Raw genomic sequence first — 18,079 nt, 5'->3', positions numbered from 1 at the left:
AGATATATAAAAATGGTGGTCTGCTATTATTATACATATGAATGATTATTTATGGACTTCAGCAGTGGCCTTTCCACTCCTCTTCCCAAAAAGAACATTGAAGCAGAGCTCATTCAGGCTGCTGCCAGAATCTAACAAGAACCAGGAGAAGTGAGCACATTGTTCCCACTCTTAAATCTTTACAATGGCTTCAGGATCATTTGGAGATGTAAAAGTGTATTAATCACTCCGCAGTCAGATAGAAAGGGTCGACATGCATTTAGCTCGAGATGGAAACAAACTTCCTGATTATCTTCGCTGTGCAAATACTTTGTCTGCTTTTAAATCAAATTAAAAGCAGACAAAGTTTTATTTTAATTCATTTTCTTTGATGCACTTTCCTTTATTACGGACTTTCCCAAACTGAGTAACGCGTACCACTTCTGGTATGTAAGCTTCAGCCTGGTGGTATGCAAGAGCTTTGCTTATAAACCTAACGGAGACGAGGTCTTCCCTAGGACGTCTTCGGGTGGACTTTTGAATGCAAGTAATTATTGCTTAGCAGCTACACTGTAAACAACAAGAGGGTGTTGAAATTAGCAGGAGGGAGCTAGTTAGCGATAGCAGTTAGCAGCCAGTTGACAGCAACAGCCTCATAGGGTCCAATCCCAAACCACGCCCTACCCACTATACACACTACCCCTCCGTGACGGAGTGAGCTTTGGAACAAACTCCCCTCTCTCCGGCAGAAACAGGAAATGCCGTAACTGTATGTAACAACGGTTTCAAATTAGCATCTCTTTGACAAAAAATGTAAATTAATAACTCAAATAAAACTCCAAACATCTTTCATTGTGTTACTTTTTTAGTTTTAAACCTGATGTTTATAAGCTTCTTAGTTTTTGCAACAGTCTGTAAATATACACAACTTTATAATAAAATGCACACATTTACCTTTTTCTAGACTAAACACAGGTATGACCCTAAGTTAAAACATATGAGGTTATCATGAGGTTGTTAACATTGCAGTATCATATCAGTGGATGTTTGCATGAACTACTTGTTAACAGCTTGTTTCCTGACGGACACACACAGCGTTGAGACTAGGGATGCCAGAAACTGACCATGATCAAAATCGAAAATCGGAAAAAAACGTAATAAAAATATATATAAATAAAATCGAATTTTAAAAATAATTTTCGATTATGGAGACTGTAACGAATATTCGAATAATCGCTGGCATCCCTAGTTGAGACCAGTCAGGTAGAGACCGCTCTCAAGTCAGCCCCGCTGCAGACTCGCTGTTTGATGGCTTGATAGCCCACTCCCTCTCCACACCGCTCCACACTCGTTTGTTTGGAACAGCCCTTAATGCGCAAACGGAGGGGTAGTGTGTAGGGTGTGGTTTGGGATTGGGCCTAGGTTAAATAATTGAGCTAGCAGCTAATGCTAATGGAGGTTATATTTTGATGTTCAAACCCTATTCAGTACAAATCCAAATGAGATCATAATGTGTTGAAAGTAATCTTGCAAACAAAATTTGAGAGAAACTTGAATATATCATATAAAAGTGGAATTATGTAAAGAAAACTGGCATGTTATGGGTTAAAATGACAACAATTAATGAATATTTGGCAGTGATGATCAGGATTTAAGTTTCGAACAACATTGAAGTCTAAAATATAAATATATAAGTTTGTGGCAGTTTTGTTGTCTAAAGGGCATTAGAGCAACTTTATCTAAAGTGAGGCCCAAGGGTTAAAAGTAGGAGTGCACAGCAACCGTGGGCACAGTCAGCTCTCAGAGCCAGGAAATGCCAAGGCCACACACACTTTCTATGCTGTGTGTGTGTGTGTGTGTGTGTGTGTGTGTGTGTGTGTGTGTGTGTGTGTGGGGGATTCCTGCGTAGCCAGTAGAGAGTGCAGGCTGCCAGAGCCGCCCTGTAAAGTCACATTATGTCCTTCTCTCACTCAGTTTTCTCCCTCGTTTGCTTTCTTCTGCCTCCTTGTTTACAATGTGTAAGTATAGTTACACTGGATTAAAGTCTTTCAGATGGCTGATTTATGATAATTGTTGAAATAGGGACAACAAAGCACACTTTAAGACAGACAGTCTCTCTTTAAAGTATTTGTGCAATTAACAACATAAGAGCTTGAAGGCCAATGAATGTGTTGCACTGTTAAGGAAAATGTTTCACATAAGACTAAAGCACTACTAAATTGATGAGACGGATGATATCAAGTCAATTAGAAAGTATAACTTGCGTATCAAAGGATTAAGTACATAATTGAGAATATATCAATGCCCTTCATTAATGATTTCCAGATGATAAATATCTAGGAAAGGACGTTTTTGGGAAATGAAAAGAAAGTTTTTAGCCAGCTGGAATCCAAACGCCTACCTCCCACCATGATGTGGCTCTGCTAGCTACTATGACCCACTTTCTAACAGTCAAGTGCTGTTTTAGAAGATTGGCTGGCACGCCAAACCACATTTTATTGGATATATTTAAGTAACCCTTCCTTACAGGAAAGAAAAGGAGCATTGAGACATTTTTGAACACATATGGCGTATGAAGAGATAAATGAACATGGGGCACAGGATGAGAACTTAGATACATTACCTATTTGTATTTAAATACTATTGATTTTGTTGGACTTTTTTTTTTATGTGGAAGTGCCTGGATGTGTGTGTGCATATCACAGCGCTGAGCTAAACACAGACAAAGTAAAAAAAAGATTGAAATGCATTTGATTGATCATTTTGAGACCCACAGAAGATAAGGGTTGTCCTTATCAGCGGCTTTTATAACAACTTTTCCCTATTTAATAAATGCTTACTTTTGTATTCCAAAATTTAAAAAACACCAATATCTGTAATAAGTATACAAATATTTGGTTTACAGAGGACATATAATGCTCATTTTAAGGTTCATATGCGTGCCTCAACTGTGACATTTTTACATGCTACAATTTTCACTTCTCTCTTGGATTGTGTGAGTGTGTGTGTGAGTGTGGAGGCTGGCCTGGTGACCCCGGCTGTCATGGCGACAGATGTTCAGTGCTCAACATTCCTCAGGAAGCAGGAATTCTAGCTATTTTCTGGATAGTTTCTCTCCCATCTTTCTCTCCCTCTGTCGAAAATATCCAGGCCACATTTTGTACCCTTGTCATAACGGTCGCGGGCCGCAAGCCACACAGTTATCCTAAACGCATAATCACAAGCATACAAACTCCAAAACCAACAAACTGCTCTGACAGACCAACATAATGAACACAAAAACAAACTTTTTTTTGTTGTTGTCTTTTTGACCCAATGCTGAAACCTACTGCAGTTTAAATGAGAAAATCTAAACCATATGGAGGACGATCAGAGTGCAGATAGACGAGTGCAGATGGACGGACACGCCAAGAGGAACAGCCATGCATCATTTCCACACGGAGCCATAAAACCTCTGTCGTGAGGTAACCTTCCTTTTCCTCATCCAAGGTGCAAAGTGTACTGTACAGCAATGGTTAAGAAACGATATGCATTGATTTCCTTCAATATATATTTGTTATAATTAAAACAATTGGATACTAAAAGTATTCACAACAAACATTACATTACATGTTAGACGCTTTTATTCAAAGCGACTTACATACTCAATACTGAGGGCAATCCCCACAGGAGCAATTTGGGGTGAAGTGTCTCAGGGACACAACGACATGCTGACTGCAGTGGGGTTTGAACCTGTGCTCCCCTGACCTGAACACCAACGCTAGAGATGTTCCGATCCGATCACGTGATTTTCAAAAGATCGGAAGAAAAAAAATCGGGGATCGGGATTTTTTTTTTTTTTTTGTAAATAAAATATTTTGTTATTATTATTTAATGTTACAAAACAAAAATGACCATGTTCACGTCTTAAAGTCATCCTGAGGCCTTAGTTTTGGTTTAAAATTACACAACATCATGTATGTGTTGCTTCTTTTGGGCTTGTTTTCATAGACCTGGTTGCTTATTTCTCTCAAATCTGGCAACAGAGTGGGCGCAGTGTCTAAGTGTAGCAGTAAGCTAACGAGAGGCTACGTTCAGCTGGTGACTCGGGAGTCGGGGCAGAGAAAATGTCAGGAGTTTGGAAGTATTATAAAATTGAAAGCGAAGGCAGTGTAACAGCCAGATGCAATGTTTGTGGAAAGAACAGAGCTACGTTCAACACGACCAATCTAATACGCCACCTGAGAAACAAACACTAACAACAACACGACGAGTACACAGCGGCCACTCAGGTAACGGCACTGAAACAACCGACACTTTCAGAGACTTTTAAAAGGAAAGAGAAACTGCCCCAGAACAATGGAAAGGCCAAAAAAAATAACCAAGAAAGCTGAATTCATCGCGTTGGATGACCAGCCGTTATCTGTTACCTTTTTTTTCTCTTAATGCATTGCATAAAGATCGGGAAAAAAATCGGTATCGGCAGATTGTCAAAATCAAATGATCGGAATCGGATCGGGAGCAAAAAAAGGTGATCGGGACATCCCTAACCAACGCACAATCCACTGCACCACACGCCTCCCAAACATTAGTCAAACCTACTCATAATGATTAGATTGAGCACGTGCTTAATTGATTATTTTATCCCATCTTTCCAGTCAAGTTTGGTTTTCTTGGCTCTACTTAAGGGGCCCTACCCTGCTCATGTGTGTATCAGTATGTAGTGTCTCTACTGGGACATGTCTCCATGCTCTAATGTTCAAAAAGCTCTTTATTGTTCTCATACTGCCTGTGCTGCAGCACCTCTTTTCACCCTCTGTCTGAAACCAGAGACCAGTCTGCTCTGATTGGTTAGCTGGCCGGTTCTGTTGTGATTGTTTAACCACTTAGAGATATCATGTCCCGCCCCTTAGCCTATCACGTACAATGTGTTGGAGCACTAGCCAATAGAAACCTATATAACACTACAGAAAAGGGGAAACCCCAAAAAGTCTTAAGGGCCTCTTTAAATGCTAGAAGAATACACAGTTTGAAGATGTTGTAGGATATTAAGAGAGGAGAGATTGTCTAAAAGGAGCGAGTAGTTTTCACTTTCCTTCACCGTGAACACAGCTTCAAAGTCACATCCTGTTGGCCTCATCGTTACATAAACACCACACTGTGTGTTGCTCACACGTCGAACGCTATAATATGCTTAGCCTGCACTAGAGTCCGTATGTACAGTTAAAGGCCTGTGAGGAGCTCAGGGGGAAGGAAAGCGAACCCCTCCTCCCCTCTGTTTCCTTTCTTCCCATGTCATCTCGATGCGTGGCATGCAGCCCCACACCCTCACTCCCCCTCCAAAACATTTCCTCCCTTTAAAAAAAAAAAAAAAAGAGGGCGATTATGTAACGAGCCACATTGCTCTGTAATTTGCAGCTGGAGAAGACAGGAGGGACAAAGAGGAGGAGGAAGTGCGCTGATAAGAGTTGAGTTCAACAATAGGAGGAGAAGGAGAAGTTAAAGTGAAAAGTTTTTAAGGACAGAAGTAGCTGATCTATGGAAGCCATTATTGTTTTTGGCTTGTAAAATAAAAATGTACTGCTTAGTGGCCTAAAAATGGAGGCAACAGCACTTGTGTGTTTTAACAACATACACACATACACTAGTGTAGTCAAGTGTGTGTGTGTGTGTGTGTGTGTGTGTGTGTGTGTGTGTGTGTGTGTGTGTGTGTGTGTGTGTGTGTGTGTGTGTGTAGGAGATGAGGAAAGTCAAGAGGTGTGTGAAGACAAAGTGCAGTTTGTAGTCAACATCTTGGATTAGCACAAGAGGCTTTTGAGAAAGAAAGAAAAGATACAGCAAACAAATGACTAACTTTTTGAGTTTAAAAAGTGAAATCAACATTTGGACGTTGATTGACAATCAATGTGAATCAACGATGACTTAAAATGTGTAAGAGAAGATGAGATGTGTAGGGACGGAGACGCAGAGGAACAAAGAGTCAGACATGTTGGGTGGAGGCAGGACTTCAACAGGAGGAACTGCTCCACCCTGCTGCCATTGAATGTTCACTTCCTGTTTGCCCGCACTCATTCACAAATGGTGGAAGCAATGGAGGTCAACCAGCTGCCGTCGAACAGAGGAAATGGCTGCCCTCAAGATATTCAGTTTGTTCTGTGATCTTTGACAGGTGTTTGAAATGGATCTCACTAGATTTTTGCTTTTTTAGAGCAACAAACAGCAGCAATTATGTCTTGCTCAGGTTTAGCAAGCTCTAACAGAAAAGGCTAATAATTATCAATGAACGTTTTATAGTTCTACGTTTGGTCAAAGCTTTGTCAAAAAGGTTGATGTATATAAAGGAAGGGACCTAAGAGGAAGTACATATTTCTTTCTGTTTTCGGTCTTAAATAATCTTTCTTTGATCTTTTCAGTACTTTTTGTCATGTATGAATGAATATAGAGCAAATCAAGATGCTTATATGTAAAAACTTCTCAGCATAAACTGAATTCTCACTCCGATTTAACTCCAAGGAAGTGAAGTGACCCCTGAGTAACAGCATCCCCATGACACGTTCTTTTCTCAGTGATTTCTGAGGCTGACGGTCTGTGTAAAGTTGGCCCTCCCTTCCCGTGGGAACACTCTTCCTCCTCGCTCTTCTCCGGAGACGTTTGAGGGAGTGAACGCCAAACAGCCCGGTTGGGAAATCCACCTGATGTTTCAACATTTCATTGCTCGGGTCTGCGTTATGTAACCGCAGCACTGTACACTTGGCAGGGAGCTCTTGTATTGTATTGCATCTGCGAGAACATGGCACCCTCGACTGCTTTCATTAGAAATTCCTGACTGAAGGAGGCAGAGCGGCTTCATCGTGTGAGTGAAGTGGCAGAGAGAAGCACTTGCCAACACACACACACACACACACACACACACACACACACACACACACACACACACACAGTGAGAACAGCACCATCTACAGGCCTGGCATATGTACTACAGCGTCTCCAGCGCTTTCGTACAAAAGTGCATTTTGCATGATAGGTCCCCTTTAAGGGATAGTTAAAAATAGTTTAAAACATTCTCACAACCAGCCAGGACAGCACCATCCTACAACACACACACACACACACACTCACCTGGTCACAGCCGGTGTTCACCAGCTCCTGCAGCATCTGCCGGTTCACCTCCCCGGCGCCGGCAGGGTGTCCCGACCCGGAAGAAGGGCCGAACTTGTCGAACGGCATGAGGGACTTGCGGATTTCTCGCAGGGCATTCTGGTAGTTGTTGAACTTCTGCGGGGGTCTGAGCTGCTGCTGCCGGCTGGCCGCGTCTTTCCCGCTCTTGCAGTCGGCCGCTCTGCTGCCGTCGGACCGCGAGCTGCCGCCATGAAACGCCTGGCTCACCAGCTTGGCCGGCTGCTTCAGGCCCTCCTTGATCTCCTGGAGCCTCTGCCGAGTGTTGCCCACATACGGGGCCGCTGGGAAAGTCTTGGGCCTCATGGCCTCAGTGCCCAGGGCAGGCACCTACTCTAAAAAAGGGAAGCACACACACACACACTTACACTCCCTCCAAAAAAAGATTCCTTTCAAACTGGCTGCGAAAAAACGTTGGGAGATTTGGGAGTCGTCCTCGGTTTGTCTGCGTCTCTCTTTGTGATTCTGAAGATGCTGTAGATTCTGGGGATGCTGGATGAAGGTGAGGAACTACAGGCATGCCATGGTGTGGCTTTCAAGGCTCAGGTTCCAACTTATTCCAGGAAATGCAGCCGGTCACGAGGGCGCCGCGCAGCCAGACCATGATGCTGCCAGTCTCCGCCTGAGGAGGAAGGGATGGAGTTAGATGGAGACTGCGGTCACGCATGGTGTTCATGTATTTTCTAAAATTAAAGCTAGCGCTGGGCAGCTTACACTTTCAGCACAGGGCAGGTTGTGTGGACCAGAATGGACACTGCACACAGTCAACTTATAAGGCCTGGTAACTTTAAATATGTTGGTGGCTCCAAACCAAAATCACCAATTTTAAACCGATTATACATTTTTGATGATTTCAGTGCAGCAGAAAAATAACAACCAACACGATATAACATATGAAACGTTTAAAAGTAAAATAAGTATGACATTTGGCCAATTGCATGCCAACAGGTACCTAGTACTTGTATAAATGTACAAAAATGATAACCAGATGTTATTTTGCATTTGAACAAGATCTGTTCCAGCATGACTTGAGACTAAAAATGCCTGGATTTTCAGTTATTCTAACAGAAACATCACATGATAGGACCAGTTTGAAACCGGTCAAATCTGGAAGTGTGACTCAGTATTAGTCCATATGTGGTGCTAGTGCATACCTACTGCACAATTCAAGAATGCTAGGTGTCATCAAACCAGCTGCCCCCCCCCTCAATACATAGCAGCGGTTGCACAAGTCAGCCCCTGTCAGTGCATACTTGTGCTACGAGGTCATCGGTAAACACCCTTGTGAGAGTGCAGCAACGAGGGGTCCAAACATTCAGATGCTCCCCTGTGATCCGACATTTAACACCGTTTGACAGTCTTATCTGCGGGAACATACTCCGCATTCTGCCACAGCAGCGCTACTCCCGCAGGGCAGATGGGATGACGCGTGAGATAAATGCACATGTTCCTGTCAGGAGCCTCACGTGAGGACCTGCAGTCCAACGTGAAACACACAACTTGGGGGAGCACAATATGGTTGGAGGAGGCAAAAATATTAGGGATGCACGATATTGGTTTTTTGAAACCGATACCTTCCTGCTTCTCAAGACCGATACTGATAATAATATAATATATATACACATACACACATTAAATGTACCCGTTGTCTTTTTCCCTCCACGTGGAACTTCTGCATTGCATTTGTTAATACAAATAGCAAGCGAACTATCTAACTCTGAAACTTTGAAATAGTCCCATACTAACGACGACATGTTTGTTTACTGTCCTGGCTTCACGGCCGCACACCATTTACGTCACAGCCAGGCATGAGTTAGGGAGCGCTGGATTTGTGAAAGACTCCCCTCATCCCAATCCACCAACACCGCAGTATTTTTTTTTACCCAAAAAATATATTGTATATTATCGGGGCTATTAATACGGGTTTATCGGGATGACGTCATAATTCCTAATATCGGACCGATAATTATCACCACTAAAATATATGAAGCTGAAAATGTACGGAATAACTTAAGAGGATGTGTGAAGTGAGTTGTATTGAATTTAACATTTCTATATACCGCTCTTTAAATCCGCACAACCCTCCACTTAAAATGATAATATACTGCAGGTCGTAAAATGTATTTTCTTGTGTCTTTGCACCACCACACACAAATCCTCCCTGTATGTGTGAATGTACCTGGCACTAAACTCCATTTTGATGATCATAAGCTGATAAACACCACTGTTACCCACAGGAATGTACTCTTTGGGACAAAAAAAATGTCCCAATGACACACTTAGCAGAAGGATGAATAACAAAGTGTACACAGTTAGAATAACTCTGTGGGGCTATACTTAGGCACAGCGGTGCTTGGAGCTCAACACTAACATCAGGATGCCAACTTGCCCACGTTGTTAACATGCTGATGTTAATGTAGCGTCTTTATTTAGCGTGTTATCATACAGACATTTGTTAATCAGCCCTAAATAAAGAAGAGCCGGGTGGGAATGAAGACCTCGTTTTGTTATTTGGTCATAAAACAAAAGGATTGGACTCCTTTTGCTCTGAACTATCTCGATCAGTGATTCTCAAATGGGGGTACGCGGACCCCTATGGGTACGTTGGGGTACTGCAGGGGGTACGTGAGATAAAAATAAATAAAAAGATTGATTAAAAAAATACCATGCATGATTACAAAAATAATCTTAATACAATAAGTTAAATAGAAAACACAATTTTATATAAAATATTCCTAGAACCACTAAGGGGGTCCTCATATAAACATTACATTTGTGTATTGAATTTATAGTTTTTAATAATTCATTTTCATTTTGTTTGTTAAACATATTAATTAAATTGAAAAACTCCTTGGAAAAATATGTTTTTTCAGGCATAAAGATGAAAATATCCTTAGTTTGTTGTAATTCATGCATGAAGGAGTTAATAAATCACACACTGAGGGAACATCACTATATTGTAATTGTTTATATAGGCTTTTTCTGTCAAAAATGTCCGGGGTCGGTCAGGGGGTACTTGGCTGAGAAAATGTTTCAAAGGGGATACATTACTGAAAAAAAGTTTGAGAAGCACTGCGCTAGATTGATGACAAGTTAAAGAGTAACACAAGTTGTTCAAATTCATACTGACTGGAATCAACACCATTTCATGCGACTTAGTGTGGGAAAAAAAGGGTTGAAATGGATAAATACATGCCTAGAAAAGTGTCATGGCAGTCTGTCCAACCAGGAATGTCCCAGTAGGTTTGACCAAAATTGTGATAAATTCAACAATCTGACCCTAATTCCCTATAGTTGCAAGAAAAACCTGAGATGATATCATGTTTTCATTTCAGTCAATGAGCTTGAATGCAATGGATCAAACCAAACCTAGATAACTCCCCTGGTCATTAAAGGAGGGGAAAGACTCATGTTTCACCATTTACTGGTTGGTGACAGTTCCACATAAAAAGGTTCTTTCCATACATTGGTGATCCACTAAATAAAAGTCTCAAGCTTCTATCCAAGCAAACACTCTTGACAGATGACCCTGAAACAGACAGGCAGGCTGGCTTCCTGTCCAACTGTTTCACATGCTTCAGATATCCTTCTTAGTCAGAGAAAGATTTCCGTTTGTTTGGCAGGTGAAGTCTGCTCTCCAGATACCGATGTGGTTTGTTACCTACGCTGTAAAACTGCCAGACATATTCACATGCTGGCACGTTTCAACACGGCTGTGGTTTGAAAGACGTGTTTGATATTCCAACTATTTTGTTAAGCAATCGACTTTTGATTCATCCGATTGTGTTTCTAAGAAAATGTAATTGGGCTATTTATCTGAACCGCAATAAACGTAATTCCTAAAAACAACTGATGGGCTGAAGGCGTTTCCTCAAAGACAATGTGGTATTTTATACATCAGTACACCTTTCAGTGCTCATACCATATCAACGTACCACAATCATAGACTAGCTATTCAATACTTAAAACCAGTATCCAAATGATCTTACAAACGACTTCAAAATGTCACTCGATGTATCACCCAACAAGAAACCAAAACAACCACAAAGAAAGGGACGCAAAACAGCCAAAAAGACTATTGGAAAATGACTCAAAATGACTATTAAGAGATACAGTATAACATGAGGTCAGTTTCCATGTCCTGTCTCTGTTTGCGCATTGAAAAACTAAATCTTGAGATCTTTTAAAGCTTGTCTGAGGTGAAATAGTTGGTGTTCCATAAAAGCTAAATGTGCTTTAACACTGAAACTGTATGTTTTTTCACTGAATGAGTGAAAATTACCATGTTGTTTTCAATACAATACTAATAGCCAATCAGAAACTAGTATTTTACGTTGCCATTGGGCAGAGTTCCAAAGTGGGAGGAGTTATTTTGGTTGTCCAGGGTTTCAAAACTGAAGGTCATTTAATGATGCTAGCGACAAGCTAAATCTACGTTAACATACTGCGGTTATAAGATTACTTTTATTTGGTTTTAAAAAAATGTAGCATCTAAATAGTCACAACAATTAAGCGTTACACTAACCACAGCTCTTAAAATACACAGCTGTCTAGCTTCCTCTACTTCCAATGAAACGTGTAGATATTGTGGTAGACTTTGTAGTTATCCACAATGCCAAACTGACGAGAAAAACACATGATTTCTCAAACAAAGCAAGATCAAATCTCTGGTATTGATGTGTGATTACATCGACCTTTAGTATCGTCTCAAAGTCCAGGAGAGTCCTGTGTGTCTGTGATGAGGACCCCTTAGGGAAAAACCTTTAAAAGAGGAATTTACAGTAAGGGAAAATACCAGATGTTCACATTTTGCTCTTATGTAATGCAAACATTTAACATAAAACTCACAATTCCTCCATTTATTTAATGCACAAAAACATTATAATGTGCAATATAATATACTGTGCCTTTTTGTAAATCATTTCTGAAATAATTTTAATTTGATGTTCAGTCTTTCCACCATATCTTGTTTTTTTTTAAATGGTAAACTTATTATACTTTCCTACTTTCCTTTGTTGCTGCCTCTGTAATACTGCATATTATCTTATCCATCTAATCCTAATGGGCTACTTTGACTCTTTTATGGGATCACAAAATGTCCCTATTAATAAAAACCACATTGCCCAGCAGTACTGGATTCATGGCATTCACACCAAAGCAGCCAAACATAAGAAGCCTTGAACCACTAAACCCCCGCCGCCGCCTCCTCCTCCTCCCTGGCAGACTCCATCCCTTTGGGCCATTTCTGAGAAGGACACAGCCCTCACTGTTTGTACAGATAAAACTTTGCATGGACAAAAACATGTTTTTCTTTTATATTGCTGGGTGGTGGGGTAGGACAAGGACAAGGGTGCCACGCTGTGAAAATGTTGCCCCATCTCTGGGATCTCTCCCTCCATTCCTGTGAGGCTTCAGGCGCCATGTCCAACCAATGAGCATTCCTTTCCACAAGTAACTACAAGTAAACTCATACCACCACCGCTGAATCATGGGACAGTCTGGGACAATCTCTGCTGACCAAAAGAAACCAAAAAAAGAAAGCAAGATCTGTGGATGATCTGTGTGTTGAAATGGAGGGATGTTGGTGCAGGTCCAACCTTGAAAATGGACCAGGAAAGAAATGTGAAAAGACATTTTTCCAAATAATTTCCACAAACACACTTCCATACTTAACCCTAACCTTGAACAATACATACCTAAGCCTTATCTCTACTTTGACTTACCCTACAACCTAACCCGTGACTCCAATTTGGACCAGAGTCAAAGTGAAAATATGCACAAACAGCCAGTTTCACTAAAATATGCAAACTTCATTATACGCCGGGAAACGTGACCTGAAGGAGACATTTTAAAATAATGTGTCTTTAATGCTGATAACAAGTCTGAAAGTCTCGAATTTTGCAAAAATAATAAATTAATTAACGGATAAATGTTGAGGCTTGGTCATATTTTGATAGTCACATTAAAAATCTAAACCTTCCTGACTGCTGTCACTTTTTGTATAGAGAGAATTATGACAATTCTGTCTGCTGTGTTTGGGACATTGTGGAGAAATTATGCAATGTTGTAAAAGTAAGGAAGTACATTTAAGAAAGGTAAGGCTGCCCCCTATGAGTCTTATTCTTTCAAGACGTCGTAAGTCGAGTAGAGATTTTTAAAGTATTTTCTTCTATCTCCAAATAACACGAGTAAATCTCTGGCAATCACAATATTTAAAGAGAAACTAAGTCTTTGAGTGGACAAAATCACATAACGTTAAGTAGACTACGATTTTTCTTTTAGAAATGGACAGCCTTAAAAATGACAGTAGATCAAACTTGTTTTCAAAACCACTGCTATATATAAAAAGGTGAAATCACAAACTACTACAATCCATGGTATTCACAAATGAACATACAATTCAACTTCACAGCACAAGCACCACACGTATTTTACATGTTGTGGACACTGTGGCGGTCTCATTGTATTTCTTAATGTTGTGTATACTCTCTTTCTAATGTTGATATGTACATATTGACTGTGTACTCCGATACAAATCCTGAGAACCTGCTGCTACTGACATTTCAACAAGATTCTTTCCCATTGTGCCACCTCGTTATCGTTTTATTTACCTGCTTCTGTTATACAATAACCCACAGCACACAGGCCAACATCTGCCAGCCTCTGTGTGAAGTCCACTGGTGGTTTCCCTCTGATCCTGTGGTTCTTCCTTTAAAGAAGCCTCTGCAGCGCCTGACTGAATCAAACCCAGCTGTGGCCAAATACCTGAAGGCACACTGTTGCATCACCAAAGTCAGAGTATAATAGGTCTAATTGTATAAGATAAATGTCACCTCCTGCCTCTGGAGACAGGCTGGCAGGATGATACTCAAAAGTGTCTAAATACAACTTTGGTGTTACGGTTTGCACATCTCAGCATTTAGGAGTCAGCTGCCAGGCGAGTTCTTTACAAATCAAACACCTGAACAAATAAAAGCTCCCGGCAAAAGTAGTAAAAGTGTGTGAAACATAAGAGAGCAGGTGTGTTTGGGCGTAGTAATAGACTAGTAGAAGCACACCTGAATGAAACACATGGTTGCATCGGTGCCAAACTATGCAGGCCTTTAGGCTTGGAATAGAGACAAAAAAAGCAAACTATGGACGTTTTTCCCACTTATTCTCCTCCATGTCCCTTTAATAATCCCAACAGACTCATATACTAATTCAGCTATTTGGTTATATTATCTGTGAAAAACAAGAAATCCACTTTTTAGTGGGATACATTTGGAAATATTGTGATCTTATGCATATTAACAGTCTGTTCCTAACCACATATTACGGCTTAATTGTAAATGCAGGAACTCAACTAAATAAAGTGCAGGGTTTTCTGATACTAAAATAAAAAATATAACTATATAGAAACCTCCTGGATTTCTTTACAAATAATAAGGTCCATAACCATAAAGTGTTGGCCCCTTAGAGGTCCCTACTTTAGGGAGTCTGCAGCAAAAAACATGGCAATTTCAGCATTGACTTTAATTTAACAATAGGGGATTATGTACAAATGAACTATTCTGTTGATAAATTAACTTCTCACATTTGTGTCAAAGCTTTAAAACCGTTACAAAATGGTGTCTGTGTAGTTAACAGTTTTTGCCTGCGGCCCCTGGACATGGAAAGGGTCGGAAACCCCTGTTTTACCGTCCTGTGGCCTCACTGTATCCACTGCTGCAGCTCCAGAACATTCCTATGCAGAAAAAACTCTTCAAGTCCAATTATAACTCCAAGGAAAACACCTAGAAATCTCTCTAAAATCTCCTCACTTCAACACACCCACGACGGAAACATTTTTTCCTCAGCAACAAGTCGTGGAAATGAGTTTACTCCACCACTCCCCTCCCCAGGAAAAGTTAAGTCTCAACTTACCATGGGATAGAAGAAGAAGAAGAAGAACAAGAAGAAGAAGAGAGCGAGAATAACCTCAGTTTGGAGAATAAATCCTGTTTCTCGGTTGAAGAGCGCATAGAAAAACCCGAGGAGCTCAGTGAGGACGGAGAAAGAGGGTAAATGTGATGAAACGAGCCTCCATTTTCTCCGCAGACTGCAGCAGGATCAGAAATGCAGCACAAAGTTGGACACTCGCTGCATTGTTAACATTCCTCAGGTCACGTGACGGACCGACGCACGTCAGCAGCGAGACAAAGATCGTGTGTTGAAAAGGATGGTTCACTCCGAGGAGTTACTTTTCACTAGAAACTGGATTCTTGGTAATAGCTTTTAATATAACCAGGTTTACAAAGGAAACACCTTCTTTTTTTTAGATGTATACGGAAGAGGATAAGGGCCACATGAGAAACACATTTGAGCTGTGATCAAAATAAATACAAAACTGACTTGAAAATGATACATTTATATTTGTAAGATTTTTTTTTTTTTTTCCTGAAAATCTCATAATTCTGACTTTGATCTCAAACGTTTTTGGTTACATTATTTTTTTTTTTAAAAACCTCCTGTGGCCCTAACCCTCTTCCGTAAATGTACTCGGTTCATAAGACTTTCATTGCCATTTCTACACTGTAGCTTATGTGCATATGACAATTAAACCTTTGAATTGAATTTAAATGTTGAATTGAAAGTAAACATATATTTATTGTTTACATCCTATTCTGACACAGTTCATGCACAAAAGCATTTTTTTTTTAAGTAGGGAAAAATAAAGTTGTTTTAGTATCGATCACAAATATATTGATTTACATAATAATACCGTCATCTGACCCCATTCTCTTAAAGGTGGGGTAGGTAATTCCCTTCAGAAACACTTTTTGTTATATTCCATGGAATGCTCTTAACATCCCGATAGCAATGAATACATGAAATGCTTTGACAATAAATACATTAAAAAAAATTCATCTGTGGAAGCCTTGGCGCTGTAAAAAGCACGACCAATCATCTGAGCCGGCCCGGCTAAAGTAACTGGATGGCCTACCTGCCTGTCACCCTTCCATCTGTGCACAAACTTATCTCGTGCCTTCATTGGTCATGTGCGCGTTCGTGTGTATTTGAGGAGGGGCTCTGTAAGGAAGTCTGAAGGAAAGGGCAGATTTGTTCCGGGTTGTGTACTTTCAAATTCTAGCGCACTTGAGCTGGTTTCTCCAATCTTACCTACCCTACCTTTAACATTTATTTGTATTTTCTTTATAATTAATGAGCAGTTGTAACGTTGGCTTTTCTCCTCGTATGTGGTTTTCTCAGCCTCAAATGACCAATTAGAGAAAGACAGAGAATGTAAATGGCACTGCATCTAACGATTATCTTCTATATCAATGAGCACAAAAATCGCGGAGTTTGACATTTGGGCTTAGGGGGGCAAACCTTTTTTACTGACGTCAGTACACAGTCTCAACTATTAATATTAGTGCAGAGGTAGACGCCTTAAACGTAGAAATATCCAGAAATATCCATTACTGCTAATTCTTGTAATACAATAGCTGAATCACTTGTATGCCCCCCGCCCCCCCGCAAAATCCGCCTATGAATATGTGAAAAAAGTAAAAAAAAATCCTATTTCATGAAGTGCATTGAGACGTTGTACATTACGTGTTGAGCCATTATGTGATTATATTGCATATTTGATTACATTATTCCAGCAGAACTTATTTTTTAGTAAACAATCTGATTTCGATCACTCATCGACCACCAGGGGCACCAAAGGATGCATTTCTTTTGACTTCAACATAAAGTGACTTCAAAAAAGACCAGCAGAGTGAGAGGTCTCGAGTTTTCCTCCTCTCTGACCGCACATATTCTAGGCGGGGCTTCCTGCAATGTATTTCTCCCCTTGATAAATAAAAAGAAATTCAGTACATTACTCAGACAGTCACTCCCCTCTGGACCTAAAAGGCATCTTTACTAATGTGCCAAGAAGTCACGAATCAGTGTGAAAGTTAATAGATGGCTTTCACTCTATTAACAATTATCACAACAAAGTTAAACACATGGAAATAAAGACGGGGCAGATAATATAATACCTGTATACACACAAAGACAACACGGAACAAAAATATGCTGCATTTCCAAACTTTAATTTTCAGTCACAGAGGAAGAAGACAACTAAATGAGAAGAGCTTAAACATCATGGAAGTAGGCTACATGCACCCTTTATAATAATGTTAAGCAGCGAGAAAATACAGGTGGAGTGTGTGTGGGATTAACAGAGATCTCTTAGTGATAGAAAAATAAAATGTATGAACAAAAATCATGGACTAATTTATCAGAACATGTTTGATTCATCTCAACCTTGAAGGTATTTATTTTTAGAGTAGGAGTCACCTCATATTAAACCCATAATACATAGAAAGTTATTCATGTCTGGCAGATAATTACAATAACCTAATTTGCTTGTCACTATTGAACTTAACCAGGTATATTTGGCAGGTTTACCCTGACAACAATCCCTCCAGAGTACAGGAAGAGATACTTTTTTCTCCCACTTGGACATTTTTACTCGGTTCAGTAGCAACTTTTTCATTTTCCTTCCTTAAAACAACAATGCAGAAACCCGCGTCACTCCAGGAATAAATCATGTTTGTTAATCAAATACTAAGCAGATGCAGCAATTAAGATACACATTGCTTCAAGAGGTAATTATGAACTAAATAGTGCAGGTGAAACAAAGAACACATGGTTGAAATTGTCTGAAAACTAAATGAAAAATTGAACAGTCCATGCACTGACCATGTTTTATTTTCTGTTATTATCTTGTTTATTACTCATCATTGGTCCTTTGGGAAGTATGTATTTCTATTAGGCGGAAAAGGGAAATTCTATTGATATTTTATTATTGAATTATTCTATACCTTTTAATGTATTAGTACATATTTCCCGTTTATTAAGAAGATTATGATTTCATATTTCGTCTAACTTTTTATTTATTCATATGAAATTAGTATTCAACCCTCCTATTGTC

General features: G+C 40.0%; 1 protein-coding gene across 2 annotated transcripts in view; it reads right to left on the bottom strand.

The window, feature by feature from the left end:
* The window catches only part of lats2 (large tumor suppressor kinase 2), a 32,599-nt gene extending 17,261 nt beyond the window's left edge, over nt 1–15,338 (bottom strand). The window contains exons 1-2 of one of the 2 annotated variants that reach the window (XM_079665098.1): nt 15,040–15,338; nt 7,078–7,756 (exon numbers count right to left, since the gene is read on the bottom strand). In XM_079665098.1, coding sequence (XP_079521224.1) covers nt 7,078–7,440 — 363 coding nt within the window. In that variant the 5' untranslated portion in view covers nt 7,441–7,756; nt 15,040–15,338. The remainder of the gene's footprint in view (nt 1–7,077; nt 7,757–15,039) is intronic. The other variant, XM_079665097.1, reaches the window with a different exon arrangement.
* Nucleotides 15,339–18,079: the final 2,741 nt, after the last annotated feature.

The sequence above is a fragment of the Notothenia rossii genome, assembly GCF_949606895.1.
Source record: "Notothenia rossii genome assembly, chromosome: 2".
Taxonomy (NCBI): Eukaryota; Metazoa; Chordata; class Actinopteri; order Perciformes; family Nototheniidae; genus Notothenia; species Notothenia rossii.
The sequence above is the reverse complement of the archived record's forward strand: the minus strand, read 5'-3'. Positions and strand labels throughout refer to the sequence as shown.